This window comes from Leopardus geoffroyi, chromosome D1 (assembly GCF_018350155.1).
Source record: "Leopardus geoffroyi isolate Oge1 chromosome D1, O.geoffroyi_Oge1_pat1.0, whole genome shotgun sequence".
Taxonomy (NCBI): Eukaryota; Metazoa; Chordata; class Mammalia; order Carnivora; family Felidae; genus Leopardus; species Leopardus geoffroyi.
The window spans coordinates 68,804,265-68,822,054 of record NC_059329.1 but is presented as its reverse complement, the minus strand read 5'-3'; the positions used below and the strand labels follow the sequence as shown (position 1 = coordinate 68,822,054).

At 49.1% G+C, this 17,790-nt stretch overlaps 1 protein-coding gene across 21 annotated transcripts in view; it reads right to left on the bottom strand.

Annotated features, from left to right (window-relative positions):
* Window positions 1–17,790, bottom strand: part of MICAL2 (microtubule associated monooxygenase, calponin and LIM domain containing 2) — a 223,007-nt gene that overhangs the window by 125,892 nt on the left and 79,325 nt on the right. For all 21 annotated transcript variants that reach the window (XM_045484534.1, XM_045484525.1, XM_045484539.1 and 18 more), the window contains exons 3-6: window positions 10,141–10,348; window positions 6,785–6,901; window positions 5,374–5,475; window positions 2,394–2,549 (exon numbers count right to left, since the gene is read on the bottom strand). In XM_045484534.1, coding sequence (XP_045340490.1) covers window positions 2,394–2,549; window positions 5,374–5,475; window positions 6,785–6,901; window positions 10,141–10,348 — 583 coding nt within the window. The remainder of the gene's footprint in view (window positions 1–2,393; window positions 2,550–5,373; window positions 5,476–6,784; window positions 6,902–10,140; window positions 10,349–17,790) is intronic.

Below are 17,790 nucleotides of genomic sequence, written 5' to 3'. Positions count from 1 at the left end.
AGAGGGGATTCTGATGCACGTGCAAATTTGAGAACTGGCTTAGCTTCTTTGGAGAGAAAGGAACAGACACGTAACAACTTTAACAGCAGCCGACATAGAGGTGTGCTGGGTAACCAGAGGAACCCCTTTATTACCGTTAAATAGGAAACAGCCATCAATGCAGAGGGCTCCCCTGAGAATCAGAGGAAATTCATCCGTGTCACTGTGAAAGGGGCACTGTGAAACAATGGCCAAAGGTGACCGTCCCAGCGAAATGTAAAGGAAACTCACTGAGACATTTGGAAAAACACACTCAATGTCCTGTCATAATTCATATTTGGTGGTTTATTGAAGTATTTATCTTCTTGGTTTTTGAGAGGAAGGGAGGGTTGGACAATTCTTAAATCATTCAGAACATAATATGCTGAATGAAAACATTCTACAGAGAACTGTGGGCTGATGGGGGGCGGGGAGGGGAAAATGGGTGATGGGCATTGAGGAAGGCACTTGTTGGGATGAGCACTGGGTGTTGTATGTAAGTGATGAATCATGGAAATCTATTCCCGAAGCCAGGAGTATACTATATACACTATATGTTAGCTAACTTGACAATAAATTATATTTAGGGAAAAAAAAAAAAACAAGAAATAAAACATAAAATCCTAAAAAAAAAAAAAGAAAAAGAAAAGAAAAAAGAAATGAAAAGAAAAAAAAGAAAAAGAAAAAGAAAAAGAAAAGAAATGAAAAGAAAAAAAAAGAAAAAGAAAAGAAAAGAAAAAGAAAAGAAAGAAAAGAAACCAAAAAACCCCGCTCTAATAAGATCATGCCACTGTGGTGAAACTCAGAGGATCGCCCAATGGGTACACATCATAATGGCCAGTGAGTGGCACAGTCTGGCTCCATAAGGAATCCCATTCCTAGAAACTAACTTGAAATATTCCCAGGGAGCAGTTTGACCTGTAAGAGTGCACAACTGGAAGGTCTATACCAGAGGCCAGCAGACATTTTTCTGTAACAGGCAGACAGTAAGGATTTGGGGCTTTGTGGGCCATCAGGGTCCACAACCACTCACGGCCACAGGTAGCAACATCAACAAGTGGGTGTGACCGTGTCCCAAGAAACTTTCATTTATGGGCACTGAAACTGGAATTTCATGTAACTTTCGATTTGTTGCAAAATAGTCTTCTTTTGCTTTAATGTTTTCTTCAAAAACATTAAAACCATTCTTAGCTGGAAGGCAACACAAACATGTGGCCGCCCATAGTTTGCCGGCCTCCAATTTAAATGCTTAGGCGGTGACAGTGCATCTACTTAATGAGCTATTCTGTGGCTGCAAAACTGACCATCAGGAGGACCTGGCTGCAGTGTGGACAATATTTCAAATGTGATGCTGGAGGAGAAAATCAGATTCACATAGAGTATTGACACCCTGAGAAGAGCCAGAGCCCTGTGAAAAGTGGGGATTCGGGGAGACGATTATTGAAAAGAAGTATGTGAACATGAGAACTCTTTCTGTGCGAGGTGATGCTCGGTGTGGATGATTTACTTCTGGTATGAAAATTTTGTCCAACATTGTTGTTACACTGCCTTTCGAGGAGAAATACCTATTTTAAAATCAGGTGAAAAGAAAAATCTGGGATTTACGTAATTGGCAGGAGCGTTTCCCCCCTTTCCCCTCCCTGGGCTGGATTTCTCTGCACCATCTTTCTGACTGCCTGACGTACTAGTTGTCTGTTTATTAACGGTCTCCCCCAGCAGAATATAAGCTCCAAGAGAGGGGTCTCGTTTTGCCCACCGCTCTTTCTCAGGCCCTTGAACAACAGCTGGCACACAGTAGGCAGTCAACAAATATTTGTTGAGTAAAGGAATGAGGATCTTCTTTCCTCAAGGCCCACGGCTGGGGGACACTGATGCTCTGGGGTGAGTGCATGCTCCCTGGGCATCCCTGGATGTCCCTGGTGGGGAAGGGCGGCTGGCACACTGCACAGAAGTACCTACACTTCTTCAGGGGCTAACCTCAGGTTACTGGCTCCCTCCTCAGAGGGCTCTCTGAAGCTCACGGTGACGTGGGCATAGACCAACCTCCCTGCATTAGGATGGTTGTCCCTCACTGGACAAGGATCCACTTGGGGAAGGGACCATGTCAACCTCAACTCTGTATCCCGTGATACTGATACTGGAACGTAACGAGCACTGAGTAAACGTTGACTGAGTAAATCCATCTTTAGCCATTTTCATGTACAACAGCCAGAACTTTTCCTCAAGAATTGCCCTTGTCCTTGAAGGAATCCTACCCATTTCTCTCCTAAGGAGAAGTCTGGGCTTCTGCTTTATCAGAGTGAGGCTCCCAATCCCCAAAACTGGGACAGCCCAGCATGGACATGGCCTGGTTTGGAGAAAGGTGAGGGTCCCACCTGTTTCTTCTTTAAGGTCCTGAAAAAACTTCTGGTTGAAGATGAAAGCCACCCCGCTAATCTCTTCCACCTTGGCCTCGGCTGTGCTGTTTCTGTTTATGAAGTTGGCGGTGATCGCAATGGCCAGCTTCCCACGGAATTCTTTTCTTCGGAACCCTGCATGAGGCGAAGAGAAAAAGGGAGTCTTTCTTCTGGATTTGATGGGAAAAGTGAAAAAGATTACTGAGGAAGCTATTCTCAGATGCCTCACGGGCCCCTGAAACCAGAATTCTGCATCTGTAGAGAATAAGGGCAGGTGGAAATGTCAAGGTTTGTACCTGAGGAAGAAACACATCACCAGAGGCCTAAGTCAGTGGGACTTTTTCCTTTCCTGAAATCTATAGGACCAATTATTCTGGTTAGGCTTCTACAAACAAAAGGCCAAAGTGATCTTCCTAAAGGCAATCCGAGAGCTCATCCTTTTAAAGATTTGTTAGGGGGTCGCCTGGGTGGCTCAGTTGGTTAAGTGCCTGACTTCGGATCAGGTCATGATCTCACGGTTCGTGGGTTCGAGCCCTGCATCAGGCTCTGTGCTGACTCTCAGAGCCTGGAGCCTGCTTTGGATTCTGTGTCTCCCTCTCCCTCTGCCCCTCCCCTGCTCATTCTCTGTCTCTCTCTGTCTCTCAAAAATAAATGTTAAAAAAAATTTTTTTTAACGAAAAAGATAAAGATTTGTTAGGCACTGTTGCTAGGTACATTCATGACACATGCACTTTGAACTTGACGATTAAGACTATATTGTTAGCATTCTTCATGTTTTCCCCCCTTTGAAAAGGATTATGAGACTCAATTCCTGTGGGATGGGGATTTTAAACTTAAAACAAAATTTTTTTTAATGTTTATTTATTTTTGAGAGAGTGCGAGTGAGCGGGGGAGGGGAAGAGAGAGCGGAAGACGCAGAATCTGAAGCAGGCTCCAGGCTCCGAGCTGTCAGCACAAGCCCGATGTGGGGCCCGAACCCACACACTGCGAGATCATGACCTGAGCCAAAGTCAGACGCTTAACTGAGACACCCAGGCGCTCCTGTGGGATGGGGATTTTAACAAATTTTCTATTTCCAGTCTCCAGTGACGGGCACACGGTCCACACTCAATAAATATAGAATGAGTAGACAAAATTTTAACTTGCAATTGATTCGTACAATGATTCCTTGGGGTGCTTGTAAGTGTCAGTGGTTCAGCTTTTTAATGGCAGTGACAGAGAGGACCCCAAGCAGCTGGTCAGACTTCATTCTTCTGCCAACCCCCTTTCTTTCTAGCAGCTGGCTAGCCCACAGTCCCCAGTTATCCCTCTGTCCCAGACGCCATGCACTTTGCTTAACTCAAGGCGCTCATCACATGAGCAGGCTTGGCGGACATGCCTCTGTCTTCAGCCTCCCCTGAGAACTGCCCCCACATTTGCTCACAGTATATGCAAACCTCATGTGCATTCCCAAACTTCGGTCAAAAATCCCTTGGACTGGAAACCTTGGGTTTTTATCTCAGTACCTCCTCTTTTAAGTCATCCTTCATCAGACTTTTATCGAAATGATCAGAAATGGCCATGATGGTCTAGTCTGGTATTTCTTAACCGGGAGTGACCTTGGCCCCCAGTTAGGCAAAGTGTGGAGACATTTCCGGTGGCTACAGCTTGGGGGTGCTACTGGTGTCTAGCAGGGAAAGGCCAGGGATGCTAAGCATCCTACTGTGCATGGGACAAAAAATGATGTGGCTCCAAATGCCAACGGCGTCAATATGGAAAAACCCGGCTGCAGGTCTACTTATTTGGTGCTAGGCTGCCTAAGTGGCTCTTCTCCTTCTTACCTTTCTTTTCCTGTCCACGAAATGCCAAACTATACTCAGACAGGGTGTGGATTTTGGATTTGCAAATATTCAGACTTAACAGTTTTACCAAACCACCAAAATATCCCCATAAATGCTAACGGCACAATATCCAGGTTAGCAGCTTAAAAGGTCTTTGTCAGGTATTGGTTATTGATTGCAGGGATGGGGCACGTGTAGGGATGGAGGAGAAGAGAGAGGCACGGGAGTGGGGAAAGGGACCTCATGGTCCAGCAAGTGGTAGGGCCCAGCTAGGCAGACCACACCTCTGGAAGCCTCCAACATCGACCGTCTTTCAGGGAGTGAGTTCTGTCCTCAGAGGAGATGCCCTCCTGGTCAGACCTCTGCAGCCTGCAGCCTTTAAGCAGGGCAAGCTTGAAGAGCAAATGTAGTCCCCAGTCTACGAGATGCCATGTGAGGCCATTTTGTCCACCATCTGTGGTCCCACGCAGATACAGTTAGTGCAAATCCATACAACCTACGCACCAATTAATCTCGGCAGGGGGCGGGTGGAGGGGGAGGTGATTGAAGGCATTTCCTGGCAGTGGTGCTCCTCTCCCAACCTGATTAGCCCTTACTCCAAGAAAACGTGTTATGCTTCCAACTTCAGAACTCAGGGAAGCATGGTTTTGCGCTTTGACAGTCTGGGGAAAACAGATCTTACTGCCCAGCAGTGAGTGTGCTGAAAAGTTACAAAAAGAGATGGGCTCCTCCTTCTGGAGCATTACACGTGACAGTGAAAGAACACACTCATAGTAGAAGAACGGCTGTCTTAGAGGAGGTATGAAAGTTCTTAGTGCCATGGATTGCACATTGACACGTGCTCAGTAATTGTATGCTGACTTTGAACTTCCCTGGCACTTTATCTTTATAAAACACTATTACATGTGAGTCCTTTCCTAGCCCTCAAAATGATGCTCTGAGAAGATTCTGTTATCTACATCTTCCAGGTGGGAAAAGTGAGGTTCAGAGACAATGAAATGCTCAGCCTCAGGCACAGCAGGACAATCTGCCCTTCTGTGAAGGCCCCACCCAGCTTTAGCACGTGCCATCTCGCTTTTGTGCACTGCCCCCTGCCTCACTCCCATACCCCCTTCCTCAGCTCCAGGAACAGTCTTCACCTTCCAGCGTGTTCCTGCGGCCATCAGCGCCAATGATGACGTCAAACTCAAAGTCCGACAGAGCGTGGTCCGCAGGGAGAAATTCTGCCCGCCAGCCGATTTCTGCCAGAACAGAAAAATGATTTGAGTTGGCAGAGAAAGGTGGGAGGCATCTTGGTGTCGGCCAGGAAAAATGGATAATACCCCTATGTGTAGGCACCCCAGACAGAGCTGCCAGAGGAAAGACCCAGAGTCATCCCAACTCACACTCTCATCTGGACTCCTTCTGGCTTTAATATCAATTCAATCCGGGACAAGGTAAACCAGCAGCGTCAACCCTATGCTTGATGTAACTGGTTTCTGTGCAGGTTGGGAGACTATCCTCAGTGATTCTTAAACTAGTCTTACTTGAACCTTATTTTTCCCAGCGTTTTCTACCTTGCTCTTTTCATCTTCCCCTATATTCCTCCTTGCCCTCCCATTACTGACCAGACCCGGAGGATGTGCAGGGTGTAGAAACCAGTTTGAATTGCCACTTCATTATGGTCAGAATGTTCTGTCGGGCGGTACACAGCCTTCTATGATAACATTTTCAGGTAAAATCTTGCTGGTCACCCATAACTGGGATTTAACATCCGCCAGAGGTTTGACAGAGGCTACCAAAGCCACCTAAAGCCTCTTCTAAATTTTCAAATATCCTGGGCTGAGGACAGGAGAAGTCAGAACTGAATGAGCACATGGAGCTCTGAGGTCTCTGACATGAAGTTGCCCAAACTGAAGGTCCTGCCTCAGCAGAAGGTTTTGATAATAAGATGCAGAGGCATCAGGAACAAAGTCTCTGTCCGTGCTGTGTGAGAGATCAGCATTTACATAAACATATTAAAGGAGAAAGGGAAGCATTACTAAATAATAAGACACCCACAATGGGCGAAGTTTGTGGTTTGTAAATTATACTTTAGTAAGGCTTAAAAATATTACATGCCAAATTATATCATGAGCACTTATTTCATATTTTCTCTAGAAGCTTCACATTTCTAACTGGATTTTAAAATATCATATGGGTACAAAATATCCAAGTAACTGTGTGTTTTCCCACATAGCTGGAAGAGCATAGGAATGAACTTTATCAAACAACCAAATGTAGGTCTTCTATCCTCATTACTTATTACTTCATTTGTCAAATTACTGCCCCCTAGTGACAGGGTAACAAAATTACAGGTTTAATGGCATAACCAATCCCCCCGGGGGGAAGAAGAGAAAAACTAAAGTGGTAGGTAGCCCTGGTCCAAAAAGGTAAAATATCCTTGACGGAATTATACCAAACAGTCCCCAACAAGAATAACTCTTACAGAAACATCCTCTGAGAACTACAAATGTGATTTCCATTTTACGATATCTGATTTCTAGATATGAAAGGAAAAGTATACTGTACTTTGATTTTCTTGATCTTCAGGAGGCTCTAGAACCTTCACAAACTCCACATTCACATGGATTTCAACGCCCAGCATCAGGGCCACCTTGAATAGGATGAGCTGCAACTGACGAATACCTATTAGAAAGGAAAGGGGAAAGAGAAGACGTGTCAGCAGTAGTGCTTGAGTGCCTCCTGCATACAGGGTACTATATAATCACTCTTCGATGATCTCTGTGCATAGTCATGTACCAACCGTGATCACTACCGAGAACTAATTATGTGCCAGCCACTTGGTGTTTTCTCACTTAACCCTTATTGTGACCCTTTGGGATAATTATTCCCATTTAATGGACAAGAAATTGAGGCTCAGTGAGGTGAAGTGATTTGCTCAAGATGACACAGCAGCAAGACTACAATGTGGACCCAGATCTGTCTGATTCCTACACTGTGCTCTAGCTTTTAGATAATGCCATAATAACGGAGGCTCTCTCTTTCCTGCCTCCTTCCTGAGATAGGCTATAAGTTTGACAAGGTAGAGATGGAAAGGGAAGTAGACAAAGAGAGTAAATGGTCACAAGTAAAGTCAGTGATAAAATGGTTCATCTCATGGCAGACTGAGCCTAAGCTCTTAGCCACCCACGGTCAGGGGCGGCTGGGGAATTCTCCCTATGGAACTGGGCTTGTGATAATTCACCTCCCACCCACTCTTCTAAACTTTCCCAGTAAGTGTCACCTCCTATCTCTCCCTTGGCCTTGCCATTCAGCACATGTGGGGATGTCTCCAAATATTTTTCTATAGAGCAAGAAACTTTCTGTGGGTCCCTCTGTATTTATTGGGCTTTGTTCACTTAACATTTACTGAGCATCTGCAATGGGCCAGGTGCCATGGGAGGCACAAGAGATATGGAACTCACTCTAGTGGAGGAAACACATGTAAACAGACTGGGTCAGAGCATGGTGATTGGGGGCAGGGGAGCGGCAGAACAGCGCCTGAGCTGCAGTCCCGGAAGCCAGGAGAATACCAGATCCCCACAGACAGATTAAGGATTACAAAGAGGCGCTTGGGAGTTAGGAGGCTTCCTGGGGGTGGAAATCTCTGTGGAAATCTCTTTGGCAGGGTGGTGGGGGAGAAGTCAGATTACAAAGGAAGGAGGCATGAACAGGAGAGGCACAGACAAAGTCTATATCCTCCCTTTCTAGAATAAATGTTTTGAAATAGAAAACGGTAAAGGAAATAACAGAGGGCTTGGGGGAGCAGGAAGCCAGGAGGGAGAGAGGGGAGCTGAGCGGCCAGCTCTGCCTCCTACATGGGGCAAGAGGAAGGAATGGGTACTGGGGTGGAAGCGAGTGCAGGAGGAAGGAGGGGGCTGGGACTGAGGAGTACCCGCCAGTGGCTTCTCTCCCCCAGAGCACAGGAGGAAGGCCATCTGCTCAGAAGGAGGCGGCTGTGGTGGAGGTTCAGAGCAGTCGCCTGGGGACTGGAGGAGGATGCTGACACAGGACCATGGAGAATTGCTGAGCAGTGCTGAGGGCTGGGCGCCACTGGGACTGGAGGCCACGGTTGGTCTGGAAAGAAGCCAATCAGCTGGGGCTCAAAGAACCCAATCCCCCTTCCTGCCTGGAAACAGGCCAGGTCTCTCCTCATCATTTCAAGGTTGCTAATCTATCCTGTTCCAGCACACATTAGGTGTTCAAAAAATTCTCCCTGCCTCCCTTCTCACAGGCACTGGAATTGCTCTTGGCAATGAGCGCCCTGAATGCCAGAAGCTGGGATCCAGAGTCCTGCCAGTGTTTCTGCATACTGGGACTTTTCCAAGAACTAGGGGTTAAATTGGAGCCCCACCAATGGGGCACAGAGGGGCTCCTGGCCCACAGGGAAGGCAGCCCAACAGACTGGGGCCCTCACAAAGACCCAGCTCTGCCTCTCAGGAAGCCTTGATGAGAGAGTGGCACTCAATGTTGTCATCCTGGGTTGGTAACCAACAAAAATTCTTCTGTGGGTGGTAGGGAATACCCTGAAAGCTGACACTGCGGCCTTATGGGCGAATCCAAATTTCTTTCCAATGGACTCCTGGAATTTTCTCATCCCAGAGTGGGAATAAAGTGTGGGGCCACTGCTGATAGGTTCTCTTTACTTGTGACTAAATTACACCCTATGTGGTTGACCATTGTCTCCAGTCATTCCTCTGAGCCCCCACGCCCTTTCCCATCGGCTCCTGTCCTCATGAGAACATGGCTCTCAGGGTTCTCTTCCCGCCCACTGGTTGAGAGACTGAACCCTGAGGTTGGGGACCCCGGCCGCTTCTTGCTCACTGTACACCAGCGGATGCAAAGCGCTTCCCAAGTACCTACTACTTGCCAGGCACAGTGAGAAGCACATCACAAACTTGACCTCACTTAATCCTGGTCCTGGTAGGCAGGCATTAATCACATGTGCAGGAGACAAAACTTGGGGCTTGGGGAAGGTTAAGGAATTTGACCCAAGTTACACAGCAAATGGGCAAGACCAATTTGGGGCCCAGATCTGTTCAAACCCTTGAACTCTCCCCATAGCATTAATCTCCCTTTTATGAGTCACAGTCTTATATACAAGGTGACGAAAGACCTCCTCCCTGTTAAGCATTAGGGGAAGTCTGTCCTACAGCTGGTCTGCACAGATCTTGCCTGGAGAGACCCAGGCCTGAGGAATGCACAGCCAAAGGGCCTCAGTGCTCACCTTGCCCTACCCGAGCATGCTAAGCTTACAGGGCTGGCCTAGGGCCTGGAATCCATGTTCTCTCCTTCCCCTCCTTGTCTGGATGAACACCCACCATGATGCCCTCTCTCTTTTTAAAACTCAAGGAAACTTGGTACGGGATCTGCCGATTGTGTCATTCCTCTCTTCTAAAACCTGCCGTGGCTTCCCCCAGCACCACAACACAACATCTAAGAGGCCCACTTAATGGTTTTGTGTGCCTCCCTCTTCTGAACTCCTCCAGCAAGTCTGACTACTCTATTAAAGTGCAGTTGATTGTTGACAAGATCGGTGAGCTCTCTGAGAGTGCAGACCATGTCACTTGCCTCTGTTTCGGTTTCCCATACTTCATTCATTCAACAGAAATTTACCAGACATCTACTATGTGCCAAGAACCCTTTTACACCCTGGAGATACGCTGGTGAACAAGACGTGCTTACTGCTCCGTGGGGCATACCCAGCATAGATGCCAGCACGAGGCACAAAGCAGGCCCTTCGTGAAATGTCTGCCAGTTGAATGCACGGATCCCCCAGGGACTTGTAAGCTGGAACATCCTGGAGACTCCTTAGTGTGGAGAGATGTGCCCCACCCAGGGTCAGACCCCTCCCTGAATGGGGTGCCACCATTGGCTCTACTCACTGATGTGGTCAATGGAGCCAGCGCAGAACTTCCCGTAGAATTTCTTGGCTCCCAGTCCCCGTAGGTCATGGATGGTGAAAGGCCAGAGGTGCAGGACATTGTTCCTGGAGAAGGTGTCCCTCTTCTCCACCACAACCACTTTGGCCCCTAGGTAGGCAAGTTCAATGGCAGTGCGCAAACCACATGGTCCTCCCCCAACAATGAGACACTGCAGAGGTAAGAGAGAAACACTCAGTGATCTCTAGCATTGTGGACGCAAACTCCTAGTCAACACCTAACTGGTCCACGCAAATCAACCAGCAAGTACAAACCAAGCACCTTTTTGGGACCTGCCATTCATCCACCCGAGGTACATTATCTGTGGGCCTAACCAGGCACTGTGCCACACCCTACAAAGGACACAGAAGTAAAAGGACTTGGGGGGAGCATAGATACACTTGAGGTTCCGAGTCAGACTGAACTGGGCTTAAATCCCAGCTCTGGCATTTGATACCTTAGCTTCCTCATCTGTGAATGGGTCTACTGCTCTTTCCTTGGGGAATTATTGAAAATAAGATTCCATTAAAAAAGCTTATGGTGCATCTCTGTGACCTTGGATCAGGCAATGATTTCTTTGATGTGACACCAAAAGCACAAGCAACAAATGAAGAGATAAATTGGACTTTATTCCTAAAAGATTTTGTGTTTCAAAGGCCATAATAAAAAAAAGCGAAAAGACAACCCCCAGATGGGAGAAAATATCTGCAGATCGTCTATCTTGTAAGGGACTGGTATCCCAAATATATAAAGAATTTTACAACTCGCCAATAAAAAAAAAAAAAAAGACAAACAACCCAGTTAAGGAACAGGAGATAATCTGAATAGATGCTTTCTCAAAGAAGATATACAAATGGCCAAAAAGCACATGAAAAGATGCTCAATATCCTTATCCATCAAGGAAATGTAAATCAAAGCCACACGAGATACCACCTCATACCCGCTAGGATGACTGTAATCAAAAAGTTCAGACAAAAACAAGTGTTGGTGAAGAAGTGGAGAAATTGAAACCCACATACGTTACTGGCAGGCAGATGCTTTGCAAGATGGTACAGATGCTTTGGAACAGTCTGGCAGCTCCTCAAAAAGTTAAACATAGAGCTGCCATATGAGCCGGCAATTCTATTCCCATGTTTATACCCAAGAGAAGTAAAAACATATGTTCACACAAAAACGTACCCATGAATGTTCACGGCAGCACGACTCATTAGAGCCAAAAAATAGAAACCGAAATGTCTATCAGTTGATGAATAAACAAAATGTGGTCTATTGATACAATGGCTTATTCAACTATAAAAAGGAACGAAGTACTGATATATGGATGAACCTTGAAAACGTCATGCCAAACAAACGACATCAGACCCAAAGGGATACATATCGTATGATTCCATTTGTGTAAAATGTCCAGAGTAGGCAAATCCAGGGAGGCAGACAGTAGATTAGGGGTTGCCTGGGAACAGGGGTGGGGTGGGGAATGACCCATAATGGGCATGCGGTTTCTTTTTATGGTGGTAAGACATTCGAGAATTCGATAGTTGTGGTGCTTGCACAGCTTTGTGACTACATTAAAACCATTGAATTACATACTTTAAAAGGGTGACTGATATGGTGTGCGAGTCATATCTTAAGAAAATGCTTGCATGAGAAGAAAAAGCGTATGGTATGGAATTTGGTACACACTAGTGTAGACTCTGTTATTCGCTGAGTCCCAGTCCCTGTCTTCAAGGGAGCCTGAGCCTAGTGGCAAACTCAGACTTCTGGAGTAAGTGACCAGAGCCCTCTGTGGTTAGTGATTCCTCCTCACCACAGAGACGAGAGGAAGAAACTATTGTCATCCTCATTTCACAGATGGGAAAACTGAGGCACAACGCAGCGAGGGAACTGGCTCCTGGCTTCCCAGATCCGAAGGGACAGAATCAGGATGCAAACCCAGGTGGTCTCACTCCAGAGCCCATCAGGCTGAGCTCCTACTGCCGTACGACTTCTACCAGGAATAAAAAGAAGAAAGAACGTTGCAGCAGAGGGGACCATCCGTTCAAAGAGAAAGAAGTTCTTTAAGGTGGGTAGAGAAGGGTACTTTGAGGGAAGGGAAAGGAAGGAGGGAGAAGAGATGAGAGTCAGTCTGGAGCCAGACGCTAAGGGTCTGAAACACTAAGTGAAGGAGTATGGCCTTGGTCCTGCAGGCTGTGGTGAGCGGAGGTGACAGGACGGGATTCTATACGAGTCCCACACTAGGTTTCAATGGACGCTGCAGTGTTGAACAGGACAAGGGCCCTTCCCCAAGGAAGCTACAGCCTGTTACGAGAGAAGGGACAACATGTAATGACCTCATTGGTTACACTGGGCAAAAGCCCTTCCATTTAAACAAAATCACAAGGGAGTGCCAGAACCATCTAGACAGGAAAACGACAGTGTTTTGGCTGAAAGAGTCAGAGACCCCTGGGCAGCACCCCGCCCTGCCGCTGGGCGGTCCCTGAAGCAACTTCAAGAGGCAAGAGTGCACCTGGGGCGGATACCCCAGCAAGGCAACAGGGAAAGAGATCTGTACCCACCCACACCTCACTGCTCAACATGTCAGAGGCATCTGGAAGCTTCCCTTCTGCTCAGGATCAAACCTTATCTTTGAAAAATGCACGTCCCTTCCCCTAGCAAATATTCCATCATCCAGTTATCACTCATCTGGGGCCTCTGGGGTCTCAAAGGGCAAGTGCAAACAAGCATATCACAAACTCCCACACCACAATCAGCGTGGCTTACCAGCTGGAACCTTCCAGAGAGTTTGCAGAAACCCCATTAGGGGAAATGAAGTCACCACTGAGATACGACTCACTCCAGAGATGTCGGGGAACGGGTGTGCAAATCCATTTGCTTCCTTTCTAGTTAGAGCACACTGGGGAGAGCCACCGCCCCCACTCCTTATCTCACACCCCAAACAGCTCCTCTGGCTTGCCTTGGCCAGACCATGACGGGCATTTCAAAGTAAGATTCCGAACCCTGACACTCTGAGGTTGGCTTTGGGGTTAAGCCTGGATTCACTGCATTTCTTTGCCATTAGTGCATCTTCTTCTGTTTGCTGAGTGCTGTCACTCCAAAGCCAGGGATGGTGTGGGGGTAGGAGGATGTGGGGGAAGATGGGCAGGAGGAGGAGGAGGAGGAGGAGGAGGGGAGCCCGCCTGCACCCTTCTATCCACCAGGCCTGACCCAGCACCACTCCCAGAGCAAGGCAGGAGATCCCCTTCCCACCAGTGGGGTGAGGTGGGGGGTGGGGCAGGGGCTGCTGTGCATTTTTCATGCAAACAGTAGCCAGGGTACTGGCTAAACCTGAAATCCCACCTGCAAAAGGTCAGTTTTCCCACCACTCTGGGCCCCAGCACATACTTTGGGCCTAAAATTTCAGAGACGCCAGGCATACTGTAATCTAAAGTCAAAGCAAATACCAACGGGCCCAATTATATAAAGGGAGCAAATTTGGTGCAGATGTTATCAAGACAGGAGAGAAGGCTTGCCGGCAGGGGCCGGGCCGGTTCCTCTCGGAACACACTTGTTATGATTAAGATGGGAACTTGGGAGTTCTGACTAGAGGCCACAAAGCGCAACTGCCCCGGGCCTGGGCAGAGGACAGGAAAGAAGGAGGCTTCCCCAGCGTGCCCACAGGTGATGCTCCAGATGTTGGGTGTAGTACAAACAGACCCCAGATGCAAAGGCTCATGATAACTCAATGTGAAAAACTCTCCACATTTCCCAGACCCGTCTGGGCTCTCGCTGCTGAGGACCGGGTGCCAAGGAAAGAAAACTTTTCATTAGGACTCAGCCCCGAGGCCTTCCTCGAGCCCCAAGTGACACGGTACATTCTGTCCACAGGGTCCATGCTAAATGTTACCCCGGAGCTAGGCTCTGCCGTTATAATGATCTGCATGTTTCCCAGGCCAGCGCGGGGGCTCCTCAAACTCTCTCCCTGTGTCCCCTGCATTTCTGTTATGCTCAGAGCCCAGTACATGGCCTGGCACACAGGCGTCCTTGATAAACAGTTGGTAGATGCACACGAACTTCTCACACCCACCCCGCCCACCCAGTTCTGGCTCTCTATCAGTAACTGGGATCTGTGGTTCATGTCAGCCAGGGTTTATGTCTGCCTTTCCCACCCAGGCGGGGGTTAGCTGGGGTCTGCCAAGGCCACCAGCATTACGGACGTCAGCAGATCTGCGTGCTCGGGCGACATCAATTTATTACCCAGTGGGGAGTGGGGCAGACCCAACACCAGCAGGAAATCCATTGTATAGATAAGCTTGGCAGTGCATTCGTGGAGAGACAAACACCACATGGAAAAATCAGCTCTTACTTATCAAGGGGTGGGAACGGGGGACGAGCAGACTAGCCCACAGTCGAGGCACCGATCATGCTTCAGGCACAGGGCTGGGGCAGCCTCAGCCACACAAGACTCTCTCACGATCCAAGAGGAGCCGAGCAGGCAGTACCCACTTCTTGATGGCATGATGCATGTTCCGATCCACAAGCGGGTGGGTGTATTGGGACCATGCCAAGAATGCTAAAGGTATTCAGTCCCCCAAGGGAAGTGCCTAGGGGACCAGGGGCTAAGCCAGGGGTTAGCAGTCTGGAGATTTGATTTCCGCTTCTGAACTCTGCCTCCAGTTTCCCTGGGGGCTCTGTGTGCAGATGTTCCGGTGAGGAGGGGCACGGAAAGCCAGCGCCCGGAGGCGGCAGGAAGGCCGGGGCCTGCGTTTCCCCAGCGCTCTGCACCTTGTTGAAAAGGAGGAGTAGGGGCGCCTGGGTGGCGCAGTCGGTTAAGCGTCCGACTTCAGCCAGGTCACGATCTCGCGGTCCGTGAGTTCGAGCCCCGCGTCGGGCTCTGGGCTGATGGCTCGGAGCCTGGAGCCTGTTTCCGATTCTGTGTCTCCCTCTCTTTCTGCCCCTCCCCCGTTCATGCTCTGTCTCTCTCTGTCCCAAAAATAAATAAACGTTGAAAAAAAAAAAAAAAAAAGAAAAGGAGGAGTAACCCTAAACTCTATGGGCCCAGGACTTTCTACTTGCCAGGCACTGTCCTGATCACTTTATGTATTTCATCGTTCCCACGGCCCTGTGAGGTCAGTGTCCTCATCATCTCCGCTTGGTGAATGAGCAAACTGGGGAACAGAAAAAGTGAAGTCACTTGGTCCAGGTGCCCCTAGTATCACCATTTTTGAGCTAAGAAACAGGAGCAAAAGACAGGAAGAAAGTCCCTCGGGTCGGTCACGGGATGAGTAAGTGGTCAAGTTTGGATACAAACGGAGGCAACGGGGGTCCAAGACCTGTGCTCCGAACCACGTATCTGACATGACAGTAAAGCTTATTTTTCAACGTTTATTTATTTTTGGGACAGAGAGAGACAGAGCATGAATGGGGGAGGGGCAGAGAGAGAGGGAGACACAGAATCGGAAACAGGCTCCAGGCTCTGAGCCATCAGCCCAGAGCCTGACGCAGGGCTCGAACTCCCGGACCGCGAGATCGTGACCTGGCTGAAGTCGGACGCTTAACCGACGGCGCCACCCAGGCGCCCCAGTAAAGCAGACCTCAGGGGTGCAGTCAGGACGAAGGAAGGTGGCTTTTCACCATTTCTCTGCGTGGGGCACACCTCGGCCTGCTGAATGGAGCTGGGGTTCAGGCTGGGTGCCCAGAAGGCCTACAGGCCTGGGTCTGGGCTGAGCCTCCTATGCTTCCCTGGGGTGGGAGTTTACGGGCCGGATGGACCTTGAGCTCGTGCAAGTCCAGGAAGCCACCGTGGCAGGTGCCTTGGCAGTGAGGGGTTTGGCCACGGGCAATGCAAGCCCTCTCCAGTGCATCTGGGGGGCTGGCGGCCCTGGCGGAGAGCCGAGCGATGGGAGGTGAGGCATGGTGCCATCTTCCTGGGGGGAGCCGGTTCTCTGGGGCAGCGCTCTGGTTCCAGGGACATGCCGCCCCACTTCCTCATGTGGTTTCCCAGCTTCACTGGCCCTTAGGACGAGCTGCTTATCTGAACCCAGGCAGGAAGGCCCTGTTACTGGGTTACCATGGGTGAAAACAGCTCATCTCAGAATCACAGGACGGAGACTTTGCCATCCCAAGTGCCACCCACACGCTAATATGGGGGGCTTGTGGCAGGGGCCTGGCCTCACACCCCCATTCCTCAGGGCAGCACTAAGTGGAGAGACGTAGCCACTTCAGTTTCTAGCCATGGAGGAGTCTCTGTGGGTTGGGTGGTCAGACAGGGGCTCTTGCCGGGGATTTCAAGGGGCACTCTGGGCAGGGAGCTAAATCTCATCTGACTTGACAGGCCCCGCCCCGGTCTGGCTCTCCTGTATCTGGGTCACACCCAGTTATTCCTGAGTAACAATGAACACCACTCACTAACCTCAGAAATTCACAGAAAGGAAAAGGAAAAAGATATCCTTCTCTCCCTGCCTGCTCTGAAAAAAATAAAAATAAAAATAAAAATAAAAATAATAATAATACAAATGCCTCTGAGAAACATTCCATTCCTCCCGGTCCTTCCTTTCCAGCTCGAGCCAGCGCTCTGAGGTGCACCTGCGACCAACCACCACAGGGTCTGCAAATGTTTCATTTGCAAACATTCTGCCCCTTGGCCTTGTGTGTCCGCTTGTATTGGGGCTTTGGTCTCAAGGCAGTGCCGCCTGCCTCTGGGTGCTGGTCATACGTCACGGTCTTTCCCCGCTTGGGCACAAGCGCCCTGAAGTCAGGGCATGCGTGCCAGTCCCTATCCAGCCCCCGCTGGCAGGACAGCACAGGACCCTTCCTCTGCAGATGTCGAAGTGCCTAATCAACAGTGCCAACTCTGTCCCACCTTTGTTGGTGCCACAATAAAAACTAGAGCCCGCACTTGCTGCCTGCTTACAATGTGCAGGAACAGTGCTAAGCCCTTTGTAAGAAATGTGTCTCGTTTCATTCCTACCGAAACCCTGAGTTAGGCATATTCATTACTATCTGGCACTGGGAAACTGGAGTTTGGGAAGCTTATAGGACGTGACCAGGGTCCCAGAACTAGAGCAGGAGCTGACCTGGGACTCCAGAGTCCATGCTTGAAGTCATAAGCTTATATATTACCTCTTCCAGGTTTCCAGGAGGTGCTCAGTGGTCTATTGTTAACATGTCCCCTCCTCCACTAAAACATGTAAGGATCGCTGAGCACCCTGTGGGATTGCAGAGGATACGAGAGAAACCTCAGAGACCGGCTGGCTGGGACCAGAGAAAAAATAAAACGGAGATCATGAATGCTGCATTGTTTGGGGATTACCTGTGAAGACTGCAGAAACTTGCTGGAGGGACAGACGGGTGACTTTCATAAAAGAAGTCCCTCTAGGAGAGGGTCCATGAGTGGCCACCCGAGGCCGAGGATGTGGACACTGGAGAAATGGCACACCGAGGTTTGGGCCAGAAAATGGGAGGGTTTGGAGGGAGTGGGCAGCCCAGCTTCCACCCTTGTTCCCTTACAGTCCCTCCCCCGAAGGAGTGGAAAGGGCCTTCTGAAGTCAGATCATTCACTCCCAGCTCACAACCTCGAGGTCTTCCCGTGGCACAAAGAGCTCAAAATCAGACCTTATCATGGCCTTGAGGCCCTGTAAG